Source organism: Leptonychotes weddellii, chromosome 16, assembly GCF_054177405.1.
Source record: "Leptonychotes weddellii isolate Sample4059 chromosome 16, ASM5417740v2, whole genome shotgun sequence".
Taxonomy (NCBI): domain Eukaryota; kingdom Metazoa; phylum Chordata; class Mammalia; order Carnivora; family Phocidae; genus Leptonychotes; species Leptonychotes weddellii.
Genome location: NC_138384.1, coordinates 39,947,602 through 39,958,665, shown reverse-complemented (window position 1 = coordinate 39,958,665; position 11,064 = coordinate 39,947,602). Strand labels below are relative to the sequence as shown.

At 58.8% G+C, this 11,064-nt stretch overlaps 3 protein-coding genes across 10 annotated transcripts in view; 1 reads left to right on the top strand and 2 right to left on the bottom strand.

Moving 5' to 3' along the window:
• SPRED3 (sprouty related EVH1 domain containing 3) overlaps positions 1 to 2,820 on the bottom strand; it is an 11,943-nt gene extending 9,123 nt beyond the window's left edge. For 3 of the 8 annotated variants that reach the window (XM_081806822.1, XM_081806824.1, XM_081806832.1), the window contains exon 1: positions 959 to 2,820. The gene's annotated coding sequence lies outside the window, so the exon portion shown is untranslated. The remainder of the gene's footprint in view (positions 1 to 958) is intronic. The other 5 variants (XM_081806823.1, XM_081806831.1, XM_081806834.1 and 2 more) reach the window with 4 other exon arrangements.
• Positions 2,777 to 5,961, top strand: GGN (gametogenetin). The gene is made up of 3 exons (XM_081806835.1): positions 2,777 to 4,419; positions 4,528 to 4,832; positions 5,743 to 5,961. The coding sequence occupies exons 1-3, from the start codon at positions 2,863 to 2,865 to the stop codon at positions 5,858 to 5,860; spliced, it is 1,980 nt and encodes a 659-aa protein (XP_081662961.1). The 5' UTR covers positions 2,777 to 2,862; the 3' UTR covers positions 5,861 to 5,961.
• An 820-nt stretch (positions 5,962 to 6,781) lies between these two features.
• The window catches only part of PSMD8 (proteasome 26S subunit, non-ATPase 8), a 6,529-nt gene continuing 2,246 nt past the window's right edge, over positions 6,782 to 11,064 (bottom strand). Inside the window, exons 4-7 of the mRNA XM_006739373.3 lie at positions 10,103 to 10,268; positions 9,018 to 9,118; positions 7,740 to 7,851; positions 6,782 to 7,008 (exon numbers count right to left, since the gene is read on the bottom strand). Of these exons, the coding sequence (XP_006739436.2) occupies positions 6,871 to 7,008; positions 7,740 to 7,851; positions 9,018 to 9,118; positions 10,103 to 10,268 (517 nt within the window). The 3' untranslated portion in view covers positions 6,782 to 6,870. The remainder of the gene's footprint in view (positions 7,009 to 7,739; positions 7,852 to 9,017; positions 9,119 to 10,102; positions 10,269 to 11,064) is intronic.

Genomic DNA, 11,064 nt, shown 5'->3' with positions numbered 1-11,064 from the left:
CCCCCCACCTTCCCGGATTTATGAATGAGACCGGATGCAAAGCTCACTGAGTCACTCAGCAACGGGAGATGGGCAGGGAGCAGGGAGAGAACCAGAAATGGCCAGAGAGAGGCCGAAAGGGAGATGGAGGCAGAAGAAGCCAGAAACGGGCGACCGAGACACAACCAGAGTGCAATTCATTCACAAAAATCAAGCCTGCTCCCTCAGGTCCCAGCCCAAGGAAGGCAAGGGGGAGACATTGAGGGGAGGTGGAGAATTGATCCCTCCTCCTCCCCCTCCCCGCCCCAGCATCCTTCAGAACCATCTTACCCCGCCCCCCAGCTCAGGGGACGTAGCCCTCCGCCCAGTAATCCGGATCAGCGTCCAGCCCCTCACTACCACCTAGCGCAGGGACCCTGGAGTCTCAACCTTAGGGACCCAGGCAACGAGCTCTAGCCCCTTCCCCCACCTGCAGGCTGCCGGTTTTCCCCGGCCCTTCGGGAGGGGAAGGGGCGGTCGCAGCGCCCCCAGCCCCCTTTTCTCAATGGGATGGGATTTTGTGAATGAGCAGTCACGTGATACTGCTTCCTTTGTCCGCCCGCCTCCCCCCGACAACAGGTGAAGCAGAGAAAGAGGGCAGGGGTCCCCCAGGGCCTAGCTGGGATGGGACGCCGGGATTTCTGAATGCCCTATGCTCCCCACACATCTGTTTCCCTGGGGGAGTGGTCCCTAGAGTTCCTCAATGGTGGGGGTCCAGTTCGGAATTTTATGAATGGGGCGTCCTCGGAGAAGTCCAGGCCCCCAAATGGAGACTGGTACCCTAAATGGCTGCCGCGCAGTTTAGGGGCCCCCAACCCCATGTCCTTCCACCCGCGGTCTGGGGGGCGCCCCGGTGGGCAGGAGGCGCAGCGCGGTGCAGGCCGCCCCCTCACCAGGACAGGCAGTCTGTCAGCCCCCGCCCCCTCGCCCCCCTTGGCACCTGCCTGGGAGGCTCCGGCCGGGCTCCGAGCGGCGGCGACTTGGCCTCCTCCTCCTCCTCCTGTTCGCTCCGGCTCCCTCGCTGGCTCCGGCGGCGCTAGAGACGGGCACCGGGAGCCGGGGCGACGGGGGAGGGAGGGGGAACCTGGAAGATGGGTGAGGGGGAGGGGGCGGCTTGGGGGAGGGGTAAGCGCGAGGCGGGCGTACTTGCCCGCTGGGTCCTAGAGCCCGTCACTGGCTCCAGAGAACAGCCCCCCAGCCCCCATTTTCTCAGGATCCAGAAAGGATCCCCCACTTTCCCACCCATCCGCGCCATTGATCCTTGAGGATGTGGGGAAGGGTCCGGGACATGGCCTGGCCTCAGGGTTCTAAAGAGGTGAGGGTCTTCGCTTTGGGTTTTAAATGGGAGGAGCTGAGTACCTGATAGGGTTCGAAAAGGGGTGGGGCGAGAAGGGAGCCTTCGCAAGGGGGCGGGGTCGGAGGGCCTTGGGAAGGAGAGTCGGTGAGGAAGCCGAGGGCGCGGAAAAGCGCTTGCGTCATGGAAGGGGCGGCTCCGCGGTGGATGGGCCTTCTAGGCAGGCCCGAGGAAGGAGAGGGTCTTGAGAAGAGACGTTGTGGGGTCCTAAAAGGGTGGAGTTTAGAAGTAAATTGTCTTATGGGCGGGGCCCATGAGAGAGCTGAAAGGGAGGAGCTACGTAGCAGTGTTCGTGATGGGCGGAGCTTCGAGGGAGGGACTAACGGCGAGGGGCGGAGCACTTATAAAGGGGAGGAGCTAAGGATAACTTTCTAAAGGGGTGGGGCCTAGGACTTAAAGCCCTGGGGGCGGGGAAGAAGACGTCGGAATATTTCAAAGGGAGATCCAGGTTCGTAAGGGGCCGGTCTTTAGCTGGCTCACCGGAGGGCGGGGCCTCGAGCCCGGGGGCGGGGCCTAGATCTCGGGGTCCGCCCTCGCTGTCTCGCCCACTTGCCATCACCCGCTTCATTCCCGTTCTTTTCGGTTATTTTCTGCTACGGCCGTTCCCCGCCCTGCCCTGGGCCCAGGGGGCCGCGGTCTGAACTTTGGTCGGTTGGAGGAGTCGGTGAGTGGGAACCTCTGGGCGAAGGCGGGGCCAGGGCGGAGTTGGAGAAAGGGGTGGGGCCTGAGTGTTGAAGACGGCTGGTAGACCAGGAGCCGGAAAAGTTTAGGAGTGAGGCCCGAAGATCTGACGCTGCCTGGGAAGAGGGCGAGACTCAAATGATCGACACAGAGACAGGGATCGGAGGGTTAGAGGTGAGGACGAAGGGGTTAGCAAGACAAGAATACCGCGGAGGCGGGGCCAGACCTGGGGCGGGTGCTGAGGCCCGATACCGACAATCGGGGGCGGGACCAGAGAGCAGGGGCGGGCCTGGGCCTCCGAGCCAGGTTAGAAGACTGAGAGAGAAGTTTGAACTCCTTGCAGGCCTTACAGGCTCCTGAGCACAATCATCATGAGTGATGTGGCCTGAGTGACTGACAGGAAAGCGGCCAAGACCTACCTGCTGCGTCTTGGAGCCTAGAGACCGGGGACCTGGTCAAAGTGTAGGGATGTGACTTGAGGGACAAGTTGGGTAGGGTGAGGGGACAGGGACAGAACCTTAGTACACTAAGAGAATGGAGCCTAAGTGTCTGAACAGCAGCTGAATGGGGCCATGAGGACGAAGGTGTGACGGTAGCTGATTGGGGCGATGGGGAAGAACGCTTGAGCTTCGAGAGTCAGGAAACAGGAATGCGGGTAGCGACTGGTGCCTGGGTGGATCTTGGAACACAGGGGCGGGTCTGGGGTGGACGGGTAGGACCAAATACAGCCAGCCTCTTGGAGTCCCCACAGTTTTAGCAACCTGACTGGCGGAAGTTTTTCTGACCACAGTCCCCGACCTCCGTCAGAAATGGGGAACGTGCAGTCGGAGCCGGCTGCGGGCGGGAGCTCCCGAAAAGAGCAAGCCTCGGACCGCTCCTCTGACTCCCGCCGGACGTCCCTGGTGGAGCCCGAGGTGACCCCCTCTTCCCCAGCCATGCGCCTGGCTCGCGGGCTGGGCGTCTGGTTCCCTGGCAGCTCCGCGCCCCCGGGAATCCTGGTACCCCCGGAGCCCCAGGCCTCAACCTCGCCCCTGCCCCTGACCTTACAACTGCCCTCGCCAGTGACGCCCCTTTCAGAGGAGGCGGCTGCGGCCGCGGTCTCCACACCACCCCCGCCCCCCGTGGGGACCCTGCTGCCCGCGCCGTCTAAGTGGCGAAAACCCACGGGCACTCCGGTGCCCCGGATCTGCGGTCTGCTGGAGGCGAGCCATCGCGGCCAGGGCGATCCTCCGAGCCTCCGTCCGCTGCCGCCGCCGCCCCGGCAACCAACTGGAGAGGACCGCAACTCTATCCCGGGGGCCCCATCCCCTGCTCAGCCGCCCTTGGAGCCGCGGAAGCTGCCACCACCGCCACCTTCCGACCGGCAGCCCCCGCACCACCGAATCATTCCTGCTCTGGCCACACCCGCCGCAGCCCCCACAGAAAGCCAGGTCGGGTACGGCAGCGAGGGCCAGACGGCCGTTGGAGCCCGCAGAGGGGCGCCTCCCCAAGCGGGCGAGGGCGAAATGGCCCGGCCTACGGTCTCCGAGTCCGGCTTGAGTCTGCTGTGTAAAGTCACCTTCAAGTCGGGGCCCACTTTGGCCCCTCCGGCAGCCTCGAGTTCCTTAGCGGCCAAAGCCTCGCTCGCGGGCGGCGGAGGCGGAGAACTCTTCGCTGCTGCCTCGGGTTCCATCTCTTACGCTGAGGTCCTGAAGCAGGGGCCCCTGGCCCCTGGGGCCGCTCGACCCTCGAGAGAGGTCCCTCGGGGGCCTCAGGAAGCAGAAGGCGGTGATGGAGACGGCGAGGGGTGTTCTGGACCCCCCTCGGCGTCTGTGTCCCACGTCAGGACCCTTCCGCCGCCACCGTACACCACCTTTCCAGGCTCGAAGCCCAAATTTGACTGGGTGAGCCCTCCCGACGGCCCCGAACGCCACTTCCGTTTCAATGGATCCGGCGGCGGTGTCGGGGTGCCCCGACGGCGGGCGGCCGCGCTCTCGGGGCCCTGGGGCTCCCCACCGCCTCCGCCAGGGCAGACGCACCCAGCTCCCGGGCCCCGGAGGCCTGCACCGGCCCTGCTGGCGCCGCCTATGTTCATCTTCCCGGCGCCCACCAATGGCGAGCCTGTGAGCCCGGGGCCGGGAGGCCCACAGGAGGTGCCGCCACCCTCGCCGCCCACGCCGCCTCCCGCGCCGCCTCCCGCGCCGCCGCCGACGCCGCTGCCCGTGGCCCGCCCTCCCACCCCACGCCCGGGCCACTTGGAGGCGGCGCCTCTGGCTCCCGCCAGGGCTCCCCCTCTGCCCCTCGCCTTGGCTGCCGACCAGGCCCCGGCCCCGGCCCCGGCCCCGGCCCCGACCCCGGCCCCGGCCCCGGCCCCGGCCGCGGCCCCGGCCCCATCCCCGGCCCCGGCCCCGGCCCCGACCCCGGCCCCGGCCCCATCCCCGGCCCCGGCCCCGGCCCCGGCCCCATCCCCGGCTCCAGCTCCCACCATAGCGGAGCCAACGCTCCCTGCGCCCGCGCCCATCAAGTCCCGCACGCGCAGGAGCAAGGGTCCCCGCGCAGCCCGAGGCGCGACCCGTGAGGATGGCGCACCCGGAGATGGTCCTCGCGAACGTACTGCAGCTACCGTGACCGACAGTGGTGGTGGAGGGGGTGGTGGCGGCGGGACGCCTCCAGCGGGAATGGCTAACACGGGCACCACACGCCACTGGCCGCCCTTCCAGGTGCTTAACTCTTGTCCCTACAAGTGTTACTGCCGCCACCAGCCGCGTCACCGCCGTCTGCCACGCAACGTGTCTGCCTGGTGAGGGAAGGTCGTCGGGGAGTAGGGAGGGGAGGGCATACCCCTTGAACTCCTGAACCCAACCTTCCCAGATAGAGTCCCATTCAGCCCTTTGGAGTCCTGACCCCAGCTGACCCCCGACTCCTTCCTTGGCTGTATCTCAAACCCAGCTGAGCTCCAATCCTTCAGGACTAAGAGAAAACTTGACACCATACTGACCCCTGACCAGGGACAGGGAACACCTTGGTCCAGCCTCTTGGTATACAGATCTCCAAGCTGACTGTTGGCCCTGTGACCTTCTGGAGTCATCAGGGAGGGAAGCTGGTGCCAGCTGGACTGACCCTATTCACAGCCTTAACCCTGTCCGAGGGCACCAAGAAGGACCATGTCGCAAGCTTTTCAGGGATAGGAGCAGAGATGAATGCATACCTCCAAGGAAGTCCCTGACCCCTCCAGCCTATGGCAACTTCTCCTGACTCTGGCAGCCAGAGGGCACTGATGTCCCAGTCCCTGTACTGCAGAGGCTATTGCAGAGGCTATTCCCGAGTCCTCAGGCCCAGAGGAGATATCTTTCAGTTACACCCTCCCCCTACACACACACACACACACACACACACACACACACACACGGTCACCAGGATTACAGGACCTTGGCCCCCAAAGATTCTGAATCACAGAGAGACCCTCTGCTCTGGACTCCTTGGGGGGGGGTTCAGTAGGGATGGGCCAGGTGGGGGAGAGGGGAGTACAGGACACTGACACTATCACCAACCCTCAGCCCCCTTTCCTAATTTAAGTGGATACAGCCCTGCCCTAGACTGCCTTTGTGATATTCATACATGGCCCCTCATATAGATGTGGAAAGTGAAACCTAGTAGGGGAAAAGGCTTGGCCACATGACCAGGCCCTACTGATTCTACCCTCCCTCTAGGCTGAGCACGCCCACCAACCACCTGAGCGAGCCACCCTGGGTTGCCACCATCAAGCTGGCTGGCTCCCTGGTGGCCGGGCTGGAGCACTACGACTTGCAGGCCACGCATTCCAACTGAGTGCAGTCTGCTCAGTGCCCTCTGCCTCCCACTCCTTGACAATAAAATAACCATCCAGATGTCTAGCTACCTGTCAGTCACTTGCTCAGGGTTGAAGGGATGGAGTGGGCTAGGGCAGAGGCCTCCATGAAAGCACATCTTAGAAACAGTTAAGGAGACTGGACCCAGAGCAGCAGTGACGGAGGTTCCAGGCATCCGGCACCTGGACTGATGGGCCCGGGGCTGAGACAGTCTCATTACCCTTGATACCATCAACCCCATTTCTGAGCCAGTCTGATTGCAAGCTGAAATGCTGAGCACAAATCCCTTTGGAAAGCAGGAGTTATCACTCCCTTTATACAGATGTGGAAACGGACTCTGGGAGACTTTGTTGAAAATCCCACATCCCACAGATGGCTCAGCCAGATTTGGACTCTGCCTTAAATACCTTCTCGAGAACTTCAAGGCAGGAAACCCAGGCTGGGACGGTTCAGAAGGTCCTAAGTTACAGCACTGGCTCAGGAAGGGTGGGAACCAGGGCAAGCCCATGCCGGCGCCCACACCTATCGTTCCACAGAGGTCTCAAACTGGTAGCCCACAGACGGGTTCCATTTCGCACGTCATTGAACAAACTGGTTTAATTGCAAACATCTTAAAAATTGTGACGCGTCACCCCCTTCGCTGAGAAACTCGTGCCTTGGCCTGGCATTCCTGTGGGTCCACAGCTGGCTGCAACCCCTCTACCTGGAACCTGGGCTCCCCTGCCACTGGGCCCCTGGGATGGGCTGCCATCGGACAGCTTCAGCCATGGCCGCTGGACAGAAGCTGACCCAACAGAGGGTTATCTCAGCTCCCAGAGGGCCCCCAAACTTCTAAGTTCTCCCGAGATAAGGAACTTGTCTCCCCACCATTCCACCCGGGGAGACAAGGGCCTAGAAGAGAGAATGTCAATCCACCTTTATTGGAGGAAGCCCTGCCCTGCCACTGCTTTAAATAGGGCAAGCCCGGCCCCAGCCCGGCGCCGGGCGGGCTCAGACGATCATCTCCAGCTGCCGGGCATACTCGATGACCTGCTTGGCCAGTTCCGTGGAGGGGATGGTGGTATCTTCTGGCTTCTGCTGCTGGCTGGCAAAGCTGTAGTAGTTGTTGAGGCCCAGAACCCACCCTCGCTGCAGGAAGGGAAGGGTGACAGATGGGTGGGGTGATTGCACAGGCTACCCCCCACCACCCCACAGAGCCAGCACGTGCCCATGCGGGCCCTGGCTCCCGCTCCTCGCCACCCCTACTCTACCCACACAACTCTAGACCAGTAACTTCACCTCTCTGTGCCCCCGTTTCTCCGTGTTTGAGACAAGGACTCTCATCACACACCTCTCTGGGTCTGCTATGAGGATTCAGTGAATCAACACCTCTAAAGTGCTGAGAAGTGTCTGGCCATGTAAATGATCACTAAATATCAGCTGTCACCATAGCTCAAGTTCGATTTCACCTCTTCCAGTCTGGCCTTGACCCCCCTCGGTTACCGGGGTCCCTACACCCCATGCCCCAATGTCTCCAAGGGCACTACTCCTGCATCAACAGCCCAGGCCAAATGAGGCAAAGGCTCGCGGAGAAAAACTCTTAAGGAGTTCTGTTAGGGACAATAGCTCAACAGGTACTGAGCGTCAGTGTCCACCTCCACCTCCTGCCAGGTGCTCATGCTAAGCTAAGCTCATCCCACATGTTAAATTCTAGCCCCACTCTACAGATCGCGAAACCGAAGCTCAGAGAAGTTCAGCAACCTGCCTGTGGTCTCACATGTGGATTTAAACATGTGCAGTTTTGCTCCAGAGTCCCTCCAGCAAACCCTACTATGAGTGCACCCCTGGCCCCACGGCCCCTCGCCCTGCGCCCCAGCCACCTTCTTGGCGTAGTCGGTCATCTTTTTGGGTGTGTTGAAGAAGAGGATCCGGGTGGCCTCAGTGAAAAGGATTTTCTCATAGGCCTTCTCGATGCACCCAGCAATCTCATCCCTGAGGAAAGACAAGGCTCTCATTACTGAGCACAGACAACTCCTCAGGCCTTGTCCTCCCAGGCCTGACACGTGTGAGCTCTGACAGTTCAGCACTGACGGCTGGAACATGCTTCCTGCCCTGTTTCATCCAGGCTTGGAGAGGGGAAGGAGCTTGACCAGAGTTGCAAAGCCAGGGCAACAGCAGGGTCCAGATCTCTGAGACTCCTGGACTCAAACTCTGAATCCCACTCCCAGCACGAGGACTTCAGGCTGTCTGAAACCCAGCCTGGGACTCACATGAGGGCATCTCTTTACAGAAACCCCCTCCCCCCACACACAAGGATGCTGTACCCCATTTCTAGATCTGATCCTGGGAGGGTTCCTTGCCACCCGTTAAGAGGCATCAAGATCAATAATGAAGTAGAAAAACATCAAAGGATCAAGTGACTGAAAATGAAGGAGTCAGCTCCAGGGAAAAGTTAGTAACAGGGAGTGTGCACCCATTTCTGATGTATTTTATCTCTTAGACCCAGACGCAGGTATACAGACACTCGTTATATACTACTCCCTGTTCATTTTGGAGAGCCAAATATTTCTCATTTAAAAGTAATCTAAACTCACTAAGCTACCTCTCTTCACTTCCACCACAACTCTGAGCTTGGTTTTGCCATCCAAGAAATGGAAACCCATCTCAGTCTGGCACTTTGCCTCCATGAACTGGCTCTGCCACCACCTGGACCTGAACCCTTTTATTCTTCAAGGGATGTGTAAATGTCACGCCCACCCGCCCATGTCATGTCACTAGTGCATGGAGCAACCCCTGAGCGGGACTTAATGGCCCCATTCTAAGGAAGAGGAAACTGAGAGTTCCGCAGTTTAGGAGACCTGAGGTGAGACTGGAGCACTTCAGAGCCAGGCAGCTTGGGTCTTGCCTGCTGAGCGCTGTCTGGGTGCCAAGCCCAAGCCCGGATCATATGGGCACACAGATAAGCGGCCCACAGTGAGATGTGGCCTGTTTTCCACAATCTCATGACAAGTTGCAGTTCATAGAAAAGGAGAACTGATGTGCCCAACCTCTCCAGACCACAAGTGACCAGAATGAGATTCAACTCAGGGCTGTCTGACTCCAGAGTCCAAGCTGTTTCTGAACCCCACAGGACCCTGCCCACCACCCCCCACACACACCTGATAGTGTCAAGCAGGATGTCAATGAAGAAGGTATAGCTCTCAGCAGGGATGTTGCCTTTGGCCAGGAACACCTTGTTATAGCTGCCCTCCATCAGGTACTGTAGAGGCCAGGGGTGGGGAGGAAAAGAGGATGAGGAGCAGGTAGCATACGGGCCTATCAGCTGAGGCCTCACCACATTCCCAGTGCCTCCATAATCCCCTCTGCTATAACACCCTTAGCGTACAGTCATGCATTCCCCAGGCAGACTGAGCACCTTCTCTTCCAGGAAGCCCTCCCTGGTTTGTACACATACAAGCACGCACATTCTTTCTCCAAACTGCCCTGGGCTGATAGCTAATTATCTTATCTTTTCTCCAATCACAGGAGGGAGACAGAGCAGGATTCACCCCGAGCTCATTCCTCCACTCCTTTGCTTGAGTTGTGCTGCGGGGCCATAAATGCTCTCTCCCATTTTCTCATCACAGCAAAATCCTCCCAGGAGACGTCAGCTCTAGGAACTACTTCCTAACCTTCAGTACTAAAGCTCTTCCCTGACCACGCTCCCCTTGTTGTAGAAATACTGTCGTCTTTGCTTACCCTCAGCCACACCAGGCATGTTTCTGCCTTGGGACCTTGGACTGGCTGCTCCCTCTCCTCGGTTCACATCCCCCCAGATGTTCACATGGTTGGGTTCGTCACCCTTTTCCAATCTTTCTCAAATCTCACCTTTTCAGCAAGGCCTTTCCTGACCACCCTACAAAAAAATTCACCCCTGCCCTGACTCTCCACCCTCCTTACCTTTGTTTTACTCCATAGCACTTAACTTCTTACAGACCACATAGATTAATCTTTTTGTTTACTGTCTACTTCCTCATCTGAATGTCATGCCCACCAGATCCCGGATTTTAATCTGTTTTGTTTGCAGTACAGTCTGAAAACCAACCACATGGCACATGGCTGGGGCTCAACAGCTGTTGGACAAATGAGCACATGAGTCCCTGGACTAAAAGGTGACTCCTGCCCACTCCACCAGGAAATCTTCCCTAATGTCTGCACCTGTACCACCCCCTTCAGATCCCCGCACCCCCTTCCCCAGCCTCACTTGCTCCAGGGACACAGGATGCTTGATGTATACATTGGTCTGGATGTCTTTGGCAGGCAGCCGCTCCAACTCTGTGTGGAACTCAGCCACCCGGTTCTGGGACAGCAGGAAGAGGAGGTTGAGGCCCAAGAGCTGGTGCATGTAGGCTGACTCGGGGAGCTGCTCCCTGTGGACCAGGGTGGGAGAACCAACTGTAAGGAGGGCTTAAGTACCTACGAGCCCCCCACTCCAGGCTCCAGGGACCCTGATGTCTGCCCTGTGCTGTCTCCTTGCAGAAGTATCGGGTCTTGGGTTTTCAAATGAAACTGAAGCCCAGAGAGGTATGAAGAAGTCACAAGTCATATGGGTCCAAGCAGGTGACCTCACTTCAGTAAAGTGACTCAGCCTCAGTTTCCCCAACTGTAAAATGAGTACTACCACAGCGTCCATCTCATAGAAGGTAGGTCAAGTGAATAAGGGTTAAGTGAATTAAATGACTTAACCCAAGTACAGTGATCGGAACAGTACTTGACTCAAATAAATATTGTGCGTTAGCTATGATTATGATATTATGAGTTATCACCCTTACTTTAAGAGGGAAACTGAGGCATAGGGAGGTGAAGTCATTTGCCCAAGACCACATAATCAGGAAGCGGCAAAATTAGTTTCAAACTCAGGTCTGGGGGTGCCTGGGTGGCTCAGTCATTAGCGTCTGTCTTCGGCTCAGGTCATGGTCCCAGGGTCCTGGGATCAAGCCCCGCATCGGGCTCTCTGCTCAGCGGGGAGCCTGCTTCTCCCTCTCCCACTCCCCCTGCTTGTGTTCCCTCTCTCGCTCTCTGTCAAAAAATAAATTAAAAATCTTAAAAAAAAAACCAAAAAACTCAGGTTTGTCTGACTTCTGATGTCAAATTCTTAATCATTAATCCATGCAGGCACCACTGAGTTAAAAAACATTAAGTGTGGGGCGCCTGGGTGGCTCAGAC